The sequence below is a fragment of the Belonocnema kinseyi genome, chromosome 4 (genome assembly GCF_010883055.1).
Source record: "Belonocnema kinseyi isolate 2016_QV_RU_SX_M_011 chromosome 4, B_treatae_v1, whole genome shotgun sequence".
Lineage (NCBI taxonomy): Eukaryota > Metazoa > Arthropoda > Insecta > Hymenoptera > Cynipidae > Belonocnema > Belonocnema kinseyi.
Genome location: NC_046660.1, coordinates 64594971 through 64613657, shown reverse-complemented (window position 1 = coordinate 64613657; position 18687 = coordinate 64594971). Strand labels below are relative to the sequence as shown.

Sequence of the window (18687 nt, the reverse complement as noted above, 5' to 3'; positions counted from 1 at the left end):
TTTTAATTTGAATTTAAAATAATTTATTAAATTGAAATATTGTTCAAGTTTAAAGGTTCAAAGCGTTTAACTTTAATGACATGGCAAAATTTGAATACCATCAAGAAAGTTCTCGGTCGCGAATAATAATTTTTAATTGTTTTAAATACTTATTCTTAAGAAACCGATATTATATCATATTTTATTTATTAAATCACTTGAAATCATTTAAATAATTTTTAAAAACTAAATATATAAAAAAAAAGATTTTTAAATTGTTTATGTTTTTAATGTTAACAAATAAAAATCCAGGGAGTTTGAAGCGCAATTGAATCGATGTTTCACATTATAAAAAAGAATCTTCGAAATAATAATAGTAACCTTTATTAGAAATAACATTACAATGGTTAACCATAATCGAATGGCACGGTATTCGTTCCTTCATTTCTTACGTTTTAATGACAGAAGCTATAAATAAATAATGACGGAGTAAAGATATAGAGAAAAACAGATAAATGCTTGAAAATGAATCCTTAAAAATGAAGTGAAATTTTGAGTATTGCATATTTTACGTTCTTTACTAAAGCAGTTTAAGCATAAATATTTCCTTTTCTTCTTTCGTCGAAGAGCGAAAATTAAAAGTATCTCAAATTAAAATAAAATAATTCTATTTCGAAAATGTCGTTCATTTTTGAAATAGTCTAAGAGAAAAATGAGCATCCTTTTGCGTCTGTAAAGCTAATATCAGTAGTATTACACACATTATATATATATACAAAAGCAATATAAATCTAGCAAATTTACTCTAAAACAAAGGTAACTATAGTTTTGATTTTTTCTAATTCTATAAAGAAATTATAAAAAAGCATAGAACTTAATGCTTTTGTAGTACGATTCAATCGTCCTTTGATTTTTCCTCCGTTTCACTAGTCGAAATCTACATGTTGCGAAGATTTAAATGTTTATGTACAAATTTGGACGAAGTAAGTTATTTACATTTATCCTGGTCATGAAATTCGAATTTTTTCATGTAAACAACCTGAGGAAAGACACTGTTAAGAATATTAATAAGTGAAAATAAATATATAGGAAAGCCATTCACTACCCAGTCATTCCTTCAAAATTCAATATTCATTTTGAGAATGTAACTTCTTTCAAAAAAGGATTGTCCTGAGAAAAGGTTGGTCTCAATAATTTAGAACCATATAAATATTCTAATTGAATCTTCTCATCAATAAATCTATTCTCTTAAGTGTTGGGGAGTAATTCGTTATACAAGTATCTTAATTTCAATTAAGAAATTGTAATTTAGTTTCATGAGTAACCTCCCCAACATATCTATTTAGTTTGTTGAATCGACCAGAAAGTAGAAGATTCTATTTTTAAATACATGCTTCCTCTCCTTTCATTTCTTTTGTTAAACCAAGAATCAGCTTCTCCTAAAGGTAATTCTGATTAAAATTGAGCATTTTAGACAAGAAGATTATCATCCTGACAGGCTGGGCCCTTACTTGGCCAGTTACATGCTCCAGCTCCTGAGTCAAACGTCAAATGAATTGGGCAGTTAAAGACGTGGCGAGAAAATTTCTTTTTCCATTCATCCCAGTGACACACATAGAACTTGTTGCAGAGCTTAGGATGTCTGAAGAGACCTGGCCTGGCGCATTCTTCATCACCATCACCACCATTATGAGCCGCCTCTTGGTGTTTTTCAATCTCAAATCTCTTCCTTCCTCTGCCATTACTATTAGAAGAGTCACTTGTGAAGAGCGATTTTCCGGATCTCCCATTGGCTGTTCTGCTGGAAGTGACGGATGCACTTCCAACACTGTTATCAACATTTACGACGAATGTTGAAGGTCCTCCAAGTTGAGTACTGATAGATGGTCTTCTTCTCGATCCTGGAGGCAGATAGGTAGATGATGAACTTTCGGTTGATGATGGAAGATACGTTGATGATGGGTTTCCTGGGAAAATACAAATTTGGTGTTATTAGAGTAGAACTTGAATTAACTCAGCATTCTATTATTTATTTAAATATTTTAATTGTAGCAATTCATACCTCTATTATCATCATAGACAGCGATAATTGGTCCCTTATACTTCTGAGATTGCTTCACAACTGTTCTACAAGGCTCACTTGTTGTCGCTTCAATCCTCTCAGATTTCGCACCTTCAATTCTTACAAAATCATTAATAGCTTTGATCCTTACGATTGCTTTTTCCGATTCAAGCTTTTCGATAGCTTTATCTGCTTCAATATCGACATAGACATCAGATTCGTCGTAATTAGCTAAATCAACAACCCCACTAGACGAAGCAATTTGCACATGTTTCCTGTCAAGACCTCGGAAGATATCGAATGGATCAGCTTTACAAGTACACTCAGCTCCTAATTTTCCAATAAGGAGTGGGTGCAAATCAGTCAGCTTCACGATAATCTTCCTGCCTTTGCCCCGACCAATTTCTGTAGAGTTTGATTTTTCTTCTGTTGAGTCAAATCCTGCCGTTGTGGAGTATGTCTTGCGATAATTTTCGTTAAAAGTAGCCATGGAGGGTGTCACATCTGTCGTGTATGGCCTTCCATATGCTCCCGTTGATGACTGTGAATCTGATTGTATTCCTCCTACTTCTACTGATAAGTATGGCTGTGATGTTCCTAGATACTTAGTCTTCATCTCATCAATATAGGCATTATTGGATGTATATTTTGCTGATCCTCTGCCTTGATCTTTAGTGACTTGTTTAGATTGTTGACTGCTAAAATCAAATCCGGAGGAAGATCCTCCGAAAGCGGTTATAGCCTGAGAACCTGCTAATGTTTTTCCTACGGTCGGGTAACTTTGATCAGATGTGGAATATGATAGACTCTGAGGTGTGGTTGCTGATTGTTTGGCTGGTTTTGGATAAGTATAACTGAAAATATCTGTTACAGGTTCAGATTTTAAACCAATTGTCCTTGCAGGTCCATTAGAAGAAAGATGTGGTGACGTGATTGGCTTTCTAAAGGTCATTTCAAATTCGGGGGAGATTGTAGTCGATGGTTTATATATCTGTAAAGTAAATAAATAGGAAAACGTTATAATCAATTGAATAACAATTTAATTTCTCGAATATTGATAATCTAAATTCTATGATTGGTGATTGTATTGGATGAAAATACATATACCGGTTGAGGAACGGTGACTGATTCTTTATCATAACCATAGGCAGCAGATGTGACAGAATTTTTAGTAGAAGCACCGTTTGTGTAAGAGTAACCAGAGGACGGGGTTGAACTTACTACTGAAGATCCATGATAGATCTAATACAATTAAATATAAATGAAATATGGATCAGATATTATTCAGATTAGATTTAAACTCTGCAGCTACAGTATAAATCAAAATTCTTTCAATCTCACCTGGCCTTTTTCTGCTTTAGAAGACTGAATGACGTCTACACGTGGTCGCGTGGTTATCCTCTGTCCGAAAATTCCTTTATCATTCGCATTCGTGATTTTAGTGGAACCACTAGTATTATATTCCGAATCAATAATAGTTATTTCAGGCTGTTGAAAAGCTATATTGATATTGAGGTAAGAAGGAATTTTAGTAGAAGCAGGGCCAGTTTGGAAATTGTGTTCCTGGTATCTGTATCCTTGAGTTGTTACAGTTACCGGAATTTTCGTGGGTAAAACAACTGTCTTGTAACCGGTACCTATGCTAGGTCGAACTGTAGATACCCTAGGAATTTTAGCTGCACCATAGGCTGTAGTTTGGTAGGCTTCTAGGGGACCGGTAGTAAATCCTACAGGAGTTTTGTTTGGTGTAGCGATAGGTGATTGGTAACCTGGGGATTTGAAGTCTGTTGCCTGTTTGTAACCTGTAGTTTGATAAACTGTGGACTGGTAACCTGGTCCTTGATATTCATTTGGACTTCCCTGATATTTACCAAAATTGTTTGATTGGTAACCTTCTGTTCCCCGATATTGACTGGAACCAGCAACTTGGGAACCCGTAAATTGAGAGCCAGTAGATTGGGAACCTATTCCCTGATACTTTTCTGATGTTGCGGATTGGGAACCTGTTCCCCGATATTGGCCTGAAACACTAGATTGAGAACCTATACCCTGATTTTCAACAGAACTGATTGATTGGTAACCCGTTCCCACATTTTGTCTGGAATCTGGAATTTTGGAACTTGTAGATTGTAAAACTATTCCCTGATATTGTCCTGAACGTGTTGATTGGTTACCTGTTCCCCGATTTTGACTAGAACCAGCAATTTGAGAGTTAGAAGATTGGGAACCAGTAATTTGAGAACCAGTAGATTGGAAACCTATACCCTGATATGGTTCAGATCTTGTAGATTGCAAACCTGTTGCTCGATATTGGTCTAAAATATTAGGTTCTGAACCTACACCCTGAGATTTGCCTGAACTTGCTGATTTGTAACCTATTCCTTGGTGTTGACCTAAAGTAGTAGATTCGTAACCCATTCCTTGATATTGATTTGAATCGGTAATTTTGGAAAACTTAGGTTTGGAAGCGGTAGATTGGTGACCTGTACCTGGATATTGATCTGAATCCGTAATTTGGGAACCAGATAATTGAGAACCTGTATTCTGATATTTACTTGAATCTGTAATTTGTGAACGAGTGGTTTGTAAACTTGTTCCCTGATATTGTTCTGAACCAGTGAATTGGGAGCCTGTTCCTTGATATTGTCCTGTACCTGTAAATTGAGAACCTGTTTCCTGATATTGACCAGAAGCAGTAGATTGGAAACCTAGTCCATTGGATTTCAGGTTACTATCATTACGTATTTCAACATTCAATATAGGTGTCAACGTTGTAAATTCTGGACTGATTGAAGATATCGAGTTGGCAATAGATCCAGTAGTTCCTCCTATGGTTTGTTGAGTTGATATCTGTGAATAAGAATTAATCTGTCCAGATGTTCCTTCAGAGGACAATGTGATTTTGGAATTGTCAATTTGACCAAAGCCAGTTGCTGGAGTAGATGTCACATAGCCATTCTTAGGAACTACAGTTGAGGAACCCTTATATCCGACATTACCCTCAAACGCTTTTTCTCCAATGTGGTCTTGGTTCGGTCTAGGTCTAGGAGAAGTTCCAATAACGTAACTTCCACTTCCACCTAATTGAGCAGTTGTGATGCCGGTTTTAGTAGGGCCAGTTTTGGTGAAACCTTCTTGAGTGTAGACTCCTGTTTCCGACGATTGCTGTGTGTATCCCTCTCCTCTGGCGATGTTCGTATTCAATACGGTTCCTCTGGTACCTTCTATACGCTCCCTAGAAATTGTTGAATCTGGAAGGGTAGCAACAGATGGACGAATATCTTGCAGATCACTTTCAGTGAATTTGGTAGTAACATAACCATTGTTGTAACGAATTGTGCCACGTCCTCCATTGTCATGATACTCATTAGTTTTGTAACCTGTATCTTCTGTAACTTCGTAGCCTAAAGTTGGCTTAGAACTATAAAAACTATTTGTTGATGTTTCAGGATTAGTGCTGCTACGGTAAGTCGTAATGGGAGGACCAACTGTACTGTGATCTCCAGTAAAGATATTTGGTCCATGATAAGTTATAGTCGGTGGAATGAATGTTATTCGATTTCCTGTTGCGACCCCGGGTCGAACGCTTCCACCAACAACAACACCAGGAGCTGTGCTTCCTCTGATTACAGTTCCCAAATCATCAGTATAAATAGTTTTCACTCCACCAGTATTACGGAATGCAGTCGTTCCAGCATTTGTATTAACATATTCTGGTTGCGCTATGCCAGAAGTAACTATCCCACCTGTATTCCCTGAAGTATAAAGAGAACCAGACGATAAATCAGACGTGGTTACAAAACCATCAACAGTTTTTCCGTCATGAAATTGTACAGATGACCCACCAAATTTACTAGAAGTAACTCCTTTTTCTGGTGTTACGTAAATAGTTGATGGACCTCCACTCGGCACTGTTTCATACCCAGCTTGATTGTAGATTGCTGTCGGACTGGGTCCAGTGAACGAATTACTTCCTAGTCCCGTAGAAGTTCGGAATTGTCCATTACCAGTTTGCTGTCCATTAGTATTGGTATAACCCGAAGTAGAGTATCCTGAACCAGCAGAAGTAGAGTATTTGTTATCGTATACCCCAGTTGATCCAGCACTGTCAGTCCGTACACCGTTTTGGGTAACTGTATACACTGGACCTGTAGAATACTTCTGACCACTTTGTCCAGTATGACCTATTCCTGTTTGACTTTTAACAGTTGGAAAACCTGCAACTTCTGCATTGGTATATCCAATATTTCCAGTATACCCATAATTAGTCGAATGTCCAGATACTGTTGAAGAAGAACTTCCTCCAGAAGTAAATCTAGTACTTGTCGGTCTAGAATACCCGTTAATCAATTTTGTGTAACCAAGACTAGTAGGGTAACCAGACCCTGATGAGGTATCTCCAGTATTGATTCCAGAACTAGTTGATTCAGGGTACCTTGTTGTTCCTGTGTGAGCGGCATTAGAAGTGTAGCTTCCTGTAGAATTACCTGATCCAGCGTGTCCTACCTGTTGGGTAATAGAGCCTCTATAATCTCCAGTTGCTTGTTTTCCTCCCGAAGAAGTAAATGCTGCCGAGTATCCTGCATCGGTTTTTCCTGAATTGACATTTCCTTCTGCGGTAGATGAAGTTTCTTTTCCTTTACCATCAGAACCTGTAATATAGTCATAGTTACCAACATTAGTGTAATCGCCAATCTCGCTACTATCGCCAGATTCTTCTGTTTCAGTGACATGTTCATCGGACCCAAATTCTCCACTGCTGTGGCCAGATTCACTAACTCCATCGTGTGCGCCAGTGCTGTGAGTTTCATGGCCATCCTCCTTTTCACCATGTTTACCATGCTCGATATCTTTTCCATTGTGTCCTTTGTATCCATCGTCATTTCCGCCATATTCACCATATTCGTTATCTTTTTCTTTGGAACTTACATGTCCATTATCGTTTCCGCTATGTTCACCGTGTTCGTTATTATTTCCATTATGTGCTCCATGTCCTTGTCCGCTATTTCCACCTATCTTTTTTCCATAGTCTCCATCTGCGGGGACGGGACTTGTATCATGATCACCATATCCATCGTCACGTCCACCATTCTTATTATCTTTTCCTTTATTACCTCCTTTTCCACCCTTATTTCCAAGATGTTTATCATACTCGTTGTCTTTTTCTGGATGACGTTCATATCCTTCTCCCCCATTTCCGTTGACCTTTTCTCCATGATCTCCATTGCCTGAGATGGGACTCGTATCATGACCGCCATATCCATCGTCATGTCCACCATTCTTATTATCTTTTCCTTTATTACCTCCTTTTCCACCCTTATTTCCAAGATGTTTATCATACTCGTTGTCTTTTTCTGGATGACGTTCATATCCCTCTCCCCCATTTCCGTTGACCTTTTTTCCATGATCTCCATGATCTCCATGATCTCCATTGCCAGAGATGGGAATCGTATCATGACCGCCATATTCATCGTCACGTCCACCATTCTTATTATCTTTTCTTTTATTACCTCCTTTTCCATCTTTATTTCCAAGATGTTTATCATACTCGTTGTCTTTTTCTGGATGACCTTCATATCCCTCTCCGCCATTTTCGTTGACCTTTTCTCCATAATCTCCATTGCCAGATATGGGACTCGTATCATGACCGCCATATCCATCGTCACGTCCACTATTATTATTATCTTTTCCTTTGTTTCCTCCTTTTTCATCCTTATTTCCAAGATGTTTATCATACTCGTGATCTTTTTCTGGATGACCTTCATATCCCTCTCCGCCATTTCCGTTGACCTTTTCTCCATGATCTCCATTGCCAGAGATGGGACTTGTATCATGACCGCCATATCCATCGTCACGTCCACCATTATTATTATTGTTGCCTTTGTTACCCCCTTTTACACCCTTATTTCCAAGATGTTTATCATACTCGTTATTATTTCCTGGATGACCTTCATATCCCTCTCCGCCATTTCCGCTGACCTTTTCTCCATAATCTCCATTGCCTGAGATGGGACTTGTATGATGACCGCCATATCCATCTCCATGTCCATCATGCTCGTTATCTTTTCCTTTATGACCTCCATGTCCCCCCTCATTTTCGCCATGGTCGCCATGCTCATTATCTTTTTCTTTTTCACCTTCATGCTCACCCTCATTTCCTTTATGTTCATCATGCTCGTTATTAATACCATTATGTCCTCCATGCCCTTTAACACCATTTCCGCCGACTTTTTTACCATAGTCTCCATCGCCGAGGACAGGACTTAAATCATGACCACTATATCCATCATCATATTCTCCATACCCTCCCCTATCTCCTCCATGACCTTTAACTCCGGGGACCGGACTTATATCATGGCCTCCATTGCCCCCTCTTCCCCCATGTCCATCACCTCCTCCGTATCCAGCCTGGCCATCTCCTTTATAACCACCATGTCCTCCATCTCCACCGTAACCACCATCACCACCATAACCGCCATTTCCACTAAAACCGACATTTCCACCATAACCACCATTTCCACCATAACCGCCATTTCCACCATAGCCGCCATTTCCACCATAGTCGCCATTTCCACCATATCCGCCATTTCCACCATAGCCGCCATTTCCACCATAGCCGCCATTTCCGCCATAACCACCATTTCCACCATAACCACCATTTCCACCATAATCGCCATTTCCACCATAACCGCCACTTCCACCATAGCCACCACTTCCACCGTGTGCAACATCTCTACCATAACCACCGGATCCTCCGTACTGATCATCTCCTCCCCCATATCCCCCATATGCGGTCTGTGTGTATCCACCTCCCCCACACTTTGGTACCAACCAAGGCCATTCGCAAATCAACTTGTCCTCATCGAATACCAAGCCGAACGGACAGCGAAATTCATAGGGTATCATATGAGGGCCGCCTGTAAACAATTTTCGAAACAAACAGTTCATAATAACTAACAAGTAACAATAATTGTAATTTATTAATATTAAATTTTACCTAAATCAAAACAGGCGAAGAACCATCTGCAATTTTGTGGGTCGGCATAGTATCCAGGATGTTTCGGACATTGGAATCTATTTTTTGGAACTGGAGCGATTTCACTACTTCCTGGACATGGTGATCCTTCGGATATGGATCCTGGCCAAACGCAAACTTCAGTTCTTTCATCAAACGCCAATCCTGCAGGGCAGTCAAACTCGAACACAGAATAATCATCAATCTCTTGATTGAATTTTACACAACGGTAGAATCTGAGAAAAAATAAAACATTGTTATATTTTTCTTCCTCGTAGAGGAAGTCTTGCAGTCGTTACAGTTTTGATTATCTGTGAATTCATCTTGATTTTTCCACTTTGCTTGCATTTATAATTATATGGTGCTCATTTCACGAGCACTTTACTTTCCGTTAGCAAAAGTATTTGCTTTCTCATAGAGGAAGCATTAGTGATTTTTTTGCACATTAGGGAAAATTAAGTTTTAATTTTGATCAATTTAAATATAGTATTTAACAACAATACAAAATTACAAAATATTACAAAATATTTTTAAAAGACAAAGGAAAATCACACAAATCAAGTTTTATATTTGAAATGGTAATGTTTTGAGCTGGAAAAGGGAAGAGGGAAGTTTCGTTGCAACTTTGCAAACTTTCTTTCCCAACTTTATTATTTTTTTACAAAAATTTTTAGAGTTATTTCATTGTAAAATTTGCGATAAAAAATAAATGTATACATTCATATTCATATAATTTATAATTTATATTTATATATTTATTTACATAATATTCATGAGTCAACTTTGAATTATGTCGATTAAAAATTTTTTTTGTTCAAAAGAAATTTTTCAAATATTCTAGATAAGCATAACTTGCATATTCTTCAATAAAGTGTAATAATATTATAAGTCAATCGATTTGCCTCGAACCAAGGAATCTTTTCCGTTTCATGCATCAATTTTAATTATGTTAGGTAAAGAATGTTAAACTATAGAAACCCGTTTTTAAATATTATGCATTAACATAGCTTCCTTACTGGCTAATAAAATACAACGAATCTTTTCCGCCTTTGCATCAATTTTGAATTATGTTCATGCAAAAAACTTTACTATAAAAAACCGTGTTTTCAAATAGTATGCATTACCATAACTTACTTAGTCTTCAATAAAATGTATCGATATTAAGGTCAATCGACTCGTTTTAAGCAACTCAACTTTAAATTATGAGAATAAGACAATTTTCAATATAAAAATCGATGAATAAAATATATGTATACATTAAAATAATTTCCTTACTCTTTGATGAAATATATTAATATTATAGATCAATTGATTCCTGCAGAAACAAGGAATCTTTGATGTTTTTGCATCAACTTTGAATGATGTCAATGAAAACAGTTAACTATAAAAGCCATATTTTTAAATATTATAAAGTGCTAAAAAATGTAACAATTATTTTTAGAAAGCCTCTGGTCCGTTTCAAGATATTAGTGGTGAAAATAAGCCCTCCAAATTTTATTAATTCATCTGTCTCTTTCAAGTTATCGTGTTCATAAAAGTGTTGACATCCACGCAAATATCCACGCATCGACACACCACACACGCATACACACATATACGGACTATTGTTTAGGACAGCGTATTATACATTTTTAAATTCGAAAATTTTGCCATAATACAGCTTTCTCTATGAAGGTACAATATTTTTCAAATGATTAATGTGTGGATATGTAGATCTAGTCTTTTTGTTGATACGATAACTTAAAGGCGGTTGTAGATAAATTAATAAAATTTAAAGGATTAAGTTTGACCACTAATATCTCAGAGTTGATGCAAGGATTTATAAAAATAATAACTTCTATTTAACATTTTATATTTTCTTAAAAATGGGATCTTTATAGCAAAACTTGTTGTGTAACATAATTGAAAGTAGCACTAAAATATAAAATATTGCTTGGTTTAAGTTGAATCCATTTACCTATAATATTAATATATTTGAATACAAAATTAAGGAAGTAATGGTCATTTATAATATTTAAAAAATCTGTTTTGTAGTCACTTCTTTCTCTGACGTAACAGCTGGTGTAAAAATGAAGAAGACTCCTTGATTCGAGACGAATTAGTTGATCTGAAGTATTAATTAAAGTTTTTAAATGTAAATCATTGATTCTATTTCTATCAGAAAGCAAATACTATAGCTATTCAATTATAATAAGAAAGCAAAGTTTGTATAAAACTAGGTCCATAAAATTAGAATTGCAAGTAAAGGATAACACCCGCATTTGAGTTCACAGCTAATTTTATTTCAATTAAAATATTATTATTATTATTTAATAATATGGAACACGTCTTTATTGATGCACATGAAATAGGAAACTGAACTAAGATAAAAAAAGAAGCTAAAATCTTGAGCTAAATACCGAATTATAAAATAATATAATACCTGTTACAGCTTTTTGGATGAACAAAATAGCCTTGTCTCGTGCAAGAAAATTCAGTCTGAGAATGTTCACGCATTGCATGAATTTGCCCAAGTGTATCAACAACCCGAACAATTCTATATCCACTCGACTTCACTTGATTTGGATACATAATATGTGAATTCTGTAAAAAAATGATGATTAATATTTAAATAATTTGAAGAAACCGGGGCCAATGCCATCTAGTAGACATAATAATAAGTGGCAGAAGAGAACTTATATTCTTATTTTTCTTATGGACGGTTAGAAAGGAAGGTAGCCGTACACTGGTTCTCTTTGGCGTGTAATTGAGAAAATAAGTTGAATCATGAATCAAAATTTACTTGGTTCTTGTCCATGCTAAGAAACATTGAACAGTTTCTTGATTTTTAACACAGATGGCAGAACAAATTCTTTTATTTGAGGTTTAAGGAACAACGTAAGATACAAAAGATACAACAGATTTGAAATCGTAGCCTCATAACTTACATGTAATTCATTTTCCAAAGACGACATAACCGCTTGTCGTGTTTTTCTCTTTATACTCGAGAAAGACTGAAAAACTTCCTGTGCAATTGATTTGCCACAATTGTTTTTCAAATCATTCTCTACGTTTCGAATTCCTAATCCTGCTAGACCTCGAAGCGTTACGTATTTTCCCTGAATTAAATAACAATTAGGTAACATCAATTAAAAAAAAACAGAGTAATTATCATAATGTATAAATAGTGAATAGTTTTCTAAATATTTGCCTTGATTCCGATAGAAGTTTTGTCTTCGAAAGCAATCCAATTTTCACTTTTGAATGCATAGGGTGCTGTGAGATCATCATCCCTTTCTAGAGTCCACTCGCCATCACTCATCAAATCACAGAGCTGGAAATATTTTATACAAGTGAAATTTTAAATGGGGTAATAAAAGAATGTATATTTTATATTTTAATATATACACATGAATAAGAAAAGTACTTCCGATTATGCTAAATATTATACATAAATATCTTTTGACTTTCCCTATTTGATGAATAAACTTTAATATCTTTGCTTAAAATTATATGAATTTTTGAAATCTAAATTGCCATTTTTCAATACTTATTCTGAATATAAAGAAGAAAGAGTAGCCACTAGTATGTTAAGTTAGTTTTTATTTCAGTACTTAATAAAATCACGAATAGCGTGCTACGAGTGTTTATTATACGCTTTTTTTAATGCCTATCCAATTAGTGTATATGTACTTGAACTCAAAGTACTATAAAATATAATTAATAATTATAAATTAAAAACTATATAATAGCCATATCTGATTTTATATGATTTCAATTGGTTTTAATTTTTATTTTATCGGCTTTAGTAATCTGTAACTTTTATTTAAAGATCATATTTTCTTCTAGCAAAAATTAGAAGCAATTCAGTTATTCTGTTAAATTATGTTGATTACTGGTCAAAATTTAACATCATAATTTATTAATGTTGGATTTCATATTGTAATACGATATTATTAAGAAGACATTTTGTGATTTTGAGTTTGACTGATGTCTTCCGTTTTCAACACTGATCAATTTAGAATATGTTTATACTCGAAAACTCGCCAGCCTGTGTACTCTTGAACGCTTATAGTTTGAAAGCAGAATATTTTGAATACGGTTTTGAAATTGGCTTAGCTTGAAGATTTGAAATTGAAGCAATTTTGAATGCGAAACATCGAAATTACAGAATTTTTTTAGCGTGCAACGTTAAACTTGCATATTTTTAAATTGTAAGTTGTCAAATTTAAAAACTCTTCAATTATGAAGTTTTAAAATTTGAAGTTTTACAATTTTGACGATTTACAGTTAAAAATTCTTTGATTCTTTTTTTTATGATTTTCATTATTTTGAAGATTAAAAGTCAAGAGTTTCAAATTTTAAAACTTTCTTATTAAAGAAATTTTGTATGTAAATCATCAAAATTACAGAATGGTTAGTTGTAAGACAAAATACTAGTATAATTTTTCATTTATAAATTTTTTAGATTTTAAAGAATGTGTACACAAATTCTTAAATTTGTATGATTTAAAAAATTAAATGTCAAGTTTTTCATTCTATATTGTCCAAATTAATGAAATTCTTAAAGTTAATCTTGAAAAGCCAAATTGTTAATTGTTGATTTATAAAATTAGACATTTTTATTTATAAAAAGATTTAGAATTGTTAACTGTTTTTTAACTGTTTTTAACTGTCAAAATTTACAGTATTTAATTTTAAAGACTTATTTAAAGCACTACAATATCCAAGAGTTACATTTAGAAACTCGTCAATTTCAAAGATGTATAAATAAAAAATTCATGAACGTGGATAATTTTGAAGATTAAAAGCCATTTTTTAAATTCTAAATCTCAGAATTTGTAGAAATTTTGAATGTAAAGCATCAAAATTACAGATTTTTATCTCGTAAAAGTAAAAATTCGCATAATATAAAAATTAAAAAGGCTTTAATTATAAAGATTTACAATTGAAATTTAAGAGTGATTAATTATAAATCTTCGAAATTGGTGAAATTTTAAATGTAAATCATCAAAATTACATAATTTCAAATTGTAAAGTTTAAAACTTGCATCAGTTTTAATTGCACATTTTCAAACATACAAACTCTTAAGCTTTAAAGATTTACAATTCAAGAATCTACAATTTTAAAGAGTTACATTTGAAAATTCTTAAGTTTTAATGATGCAGAAATAAACTTTCCGAAATTTTGATGATTTTGAAGATGACTAGTTCAGCTTTGAATTCTGAATCGTCTAAAGGGATGAAATTTCAAATGCAAATCATAAAAATTATAGAATTTAAAATTGTAAACTGAAAAATCGAAATTTTAATTATTTGGAATTTAAATTTCTTCAGTTGTGCATAATTGTAATTGAAGACTCTTCAATATTTAACATGTATAATAGAACGTGCTCCAACTTTGTATGTTTTTTTTGGAATACTTTAATTTTGAAGATTTTAAATTGAAATGTATTCAATTTTATAAATTTGCAATTGCGAATTTATCAACTTTGAACACTGAACATAAAAGAGTTCATCTCTGTTTTTGAGAATTCTTATCATTTTTTACATCTATTAAATATTTTTACGAAATCAAAAAAGGAACCATGCTGGAACTTTTAATTACATGAAACAGTGACTGAAAATGTCAAAATTTTCTATTTCCATTAGGTAATCACTTTGTGAAAATTTAAAGTAATTAGAGCTACAGTTGACTAAAGCAGTAATTTTCTCTGTTCTGCAGTTTTCCTCTCCCCTGGCCAAACGTCCAGGAAAATGTGAGTAATTCTGAAAAATTCGGATGCCGCCGAGGTTTATCACTGGTTATGATTAAATTCATACCGTGTTTCAAAGTGCAACTTCGAAAAGGAATAATTTTTACAGGCCCATAACCAGTGAAGTGGAGTCACCTGGCGGGATATGTACTCATTCTAAAGGACTCAAATGTTGCTTTAGCAGCGAGGGTGAATTGTATATAGACCTCCGTTTCACCGAGGTTTTTTCATTAAAACGTACATAGTATAATAGGTTTTTAACCGGAGTGCCACGGGACTGAAACAGACCAGTCTACCAAGGCAAAACTTATAATAAACCGACGTATACTAATGAACTATAAACTATAAAACTCTGTTTGAAGATTGTTGTATAGAATTTTCTAGTTTTTCAAAATGGAATTGTATCTTTTCAAATTGAAATGAAATGGATGGAGGTATGATACTGAGTTAAGTGAATCACTTGGTTGCATCGAGTTTTTTTTTGGGCGTATTTCGATCGCATTGTACTTTCTCACCTCTTTACGGTCGAGGGCGACAGGCTCTTCGTTTTTGGTCGGTGACCTCGGTGTGTTCTCGTTCTGATTCTTCAGAACAAATTTGTAAGCATTCGCTGGCACTGACATGAGGATCTTTGGTTTTGGTGCCCCCATACCTATTATTAAATCGACTACACTATCAGTATTGAGCATGTCGAACAAACCCATCAGTCTAGATGGATGAAAGGTGTGGAAGGCCTCTTCTTCATCTACCAAGTAGTGTGTGGATATCGTGAAGAAATCAACGTACCTACAATCACAAAATTACCAAGTCATAAGCTTTTCTTATTACAAAACATTGTGAGGCCGTATAAAAACTATTTTGACTATTTTTGGCAAAGTAGCCTAGCCTAAAATTCTCTCATAGCAGAGGAATTAGGGTAATTTTGGACAAAAATAGGTAAATGTAGAAGGATGCATTCCTTAAATGAATAAAAACACCCTATTGAATTTGATATTAAACATTTCAAATTCCTAATATTCCAAGTCAAAAATTCACTGAAATTAAAAAAAGATAGTGGAATTCTCTATCAAAAAAGATTTTATACCAAAACAGATAATTTTTTAACCCAAAGACGAATTAAAAAAATGTTTAGCCAAACAGTTGTATTAACAAACAAATACAGTGAAACTCTTCTATAGCGCCGATTTTGGGGCTGACAGTGGGTGAGAGATGACTCCTTATAGCCTGCTCCGCTTTTGTTTGTTCACGTTTGAGTGCTCGCCTAATATACCTCCTGTTATACCTACCTCTGGCGCGACCACAATTCTCGGAAGGGCTATAGAAGGGAGGGGTATTGAAGAGTTTCACTGTAGTTGAAATTTAAAGCATAAAATACGACTTTTCAAGAAGAGTGAATAATGTTCAACCAAAGAGTTTTATCAAAAATCAAATAAAGTGAAACTCTTCTATAGCGCTGATTTTGGGGCTGACAGTGGATAGGAACTAACTCATTATAGCCAGCTCCGGGTGTAAACAGTCAGGGCCATATAAATCGTTTCCGGTGGATTTTAATGCACGTTAAAAATATTTTTTTCTAATACGGAGACAAGGGTCAACTGAATATTTAACGGAAATGAGGAAGAAACTTTATTGGTACGCGGTAAATAAATGTGTTATCTGCTCACGTACTTTAAACGTTTGCGGGCCGGTGAGCATCTCGTTTAAAAGTAGAGCTTTCCCCAGTAGCACGGAACATTCCGGGAACGTTCCCTGAGCGTGTAAAATGTCCGCCACTTACGAACGTTTCAGGAACATTCCACTAGAACGTTTAAAGAATAATTTAGCTTTATTGTTATTGTTATCAATGAATAACCGATAAACTGTGAGTGATAGGTCAAAATGAATGTTATTTTGTGATATAGATACAATATTGAAATGTAGTATATACGGTACTTAAAACTAAAAAATGCCATCTTTTTTTACCTATTTTTTACGGTTTACGAGATAATTGTTATTAAAAATGACAATATTGGAAGGTTCCCCTCAGGTCCCAGTGGAACGTTTCCAAGTGGAGGACATTTTATACGCTCAGGAAACATTCCACTGGAACGTTCCGAAGACTCCCGCGGAACGTTCCAGGCACGTTCTCGGAACGTTCTATGCTATTAGGGTTATCTGGAATAACTGGTCCCGATACTAGGTCGCTCACTTGATAAAAACATTCAAAGACAGTAATTATCACAAAAAAGACTCTTTTTAACAAAACACTGCACGTCAGCACTTCAAGTGTCTGAACTTAATCGGAACTCTCTTTATACTCTACTCTCTCTCTCTCTCTCTATCTATCCAATACTTCTTATTTTTCTTTGTCGATTCGTAGAGCATACTGTTAGCTACGGCAACACCACAAATTTGGAACTATTCAGAAAGAATTTGAATTTAATTGAATATTAAATAAAAATCTTATAGTTAATAATTAATTTTAAACCTACATTCTACATTCTATCTTGGTTTAAAATGAATTGATCAACACTGCTATTTTTTATGTGTATTGCTCGAATAATTTCACGATATATATTCGTGGGTCAGATGGCGCTGTTGTCAATGACAAGCTTATTTTATCATGGCACGAAATAATCCGATCAGTCCCATCAGCTCTAGTAGGCATCGGAGCCCCACTGCTGCTCCGCTTGAGTTCTAGTCGTGCGAATTCGCAAGTGTCTACCGCTTTGAGTTAACTAACGGAAGGTCGTGACGTATTTTCACAGGTAAATCTCCAATTTCATGCTTGGCCTTGCCTGAGTGATCATTACACACCCCCTGTAACACCTTTTACTCTCATCTGCGGCGCGGCGTTAATTCTCGGAAGGGCTATAGAAGGGAGGGATATTGAAGGGTTTCACTGTAGTTGAATATTTAATAACGAATTCATTCTCAACTAAGAAAGGTGACTTTTCTAACATAAAAGATAATTTTCAATCAAGAAGGAGGAATTTTTACCAAGCAGTTGCATTTTCGCTCAAGAAAGAGGAATTCATCAAAATCGTTAATTTTAAATCTATAAAGATGCATTTTCAACTAAATGGTCGATTTTTGAAATAAAAGAGATCAAATTTCCAAGAAAAACAGATAAATTTTCAAGCTGAAATGTCTAATTTTTTAGAATACAGTTAAATTTTGGAAAAGAATGTTCATTTTAAACCAAGAAAGATCATCTTTCTACCATAAAAAATGAATTTGATACCAAAAGACTAACTTTCAAGAAGTTGAAATAGATGGATTTTTATTGAAGAAAGACGAATTTTAAAGGAATTAGTTCAATTTTCACTGAAAATATATTTTTAACCAAAAATGAAATGGAATCTTTGAATTTTCAGTTGAAAACATTTATTTTAACAAAACAAAAAAAACGAATTTTGAACAAAACAGTTAAATTTTTGACTAAAAAGATGAGTTTTCAAAAAAGAAATGATTATTTTTGGAACCAAAAAGACGAGTTTTCAACAAAATACACGAATTGTCTAAGAAATATTTAAATTTTAACCTAATAGAGGATCAATTTTCAACCATAAATTTACTAGTTTAATTTCCAGACAAAAAACTAGTATTTAAAAAAATAAAAAAGAATTTTTAACATAAAGTTAGATTTTAAATTAAAGTTGTGGATCTTAAAAACTTAATTTTGAACCATGTAGACCAACTTTCAACCAAGTATTCACATGTTGTTACATTTGTTTGTAAACAATATATTGAAAATACCTTAACTTTCTCAACATTTTTCAAATTGACTTATTAAATTGATTTATTTGTTCTAATGAAAACTTACAGTCTGTCAAGTTAAAGCGTGGGTGGCTTTACTCGCAGTCGGTAAGGTGTATCGACATGATTTTGGTGTCAAAATATTAAGAAGAGCTCCC

The 18687-nt window shown here is 34.2% G+C and overlaps 1 protein-coding gene across 1 annotated transcript in view; it reads right to left on the bottom strand.

The window, feature by feature from the left end:
• Window positions 1-340: 340 nt before the first annotated feature.
• LOC117170927 (hornerin-like) overlaps window positions 341-18687 on the bottom strand; it is a 69452-nt gene continuing 51105 nt past the window's right edge. Inside the window, exons 5-13 of the mRNA XM_033357973.1 lie at window positions 15307-15577; window positions 12247-12369; window positions 11984-12154; window positions 11479-11639; window positions 9039-9292; window positions 3383-8958; window positions 3149-3283; window positions 2042-3032; window positions 341-1946 (exon numbers count right to left, since the gene is read on the bottom strand). Coding sequence (XP_033213864.1) covers window positions 1450-1946; window positions 2042-3032; window positions 3149-3283; window positions 3383-8958; window positions 9039-9292; window positions 11479-11639; window positions 11984-12154; window positions 12247-12369; window positions 15307-15577 — 8179 coding nt within the window. The 3' untranslated portion in view covers window positions 341-1449. The remainder of the gene's footprint in view (window positions 1947-2041; window positions 3033-3148; window positions 3284-3382; window positions 8959-9038; window positions 9293-11478; window positions 11640-11983; window positions 12155-12246; window positions 12370-15306; window positions 15578-18687) is intronic.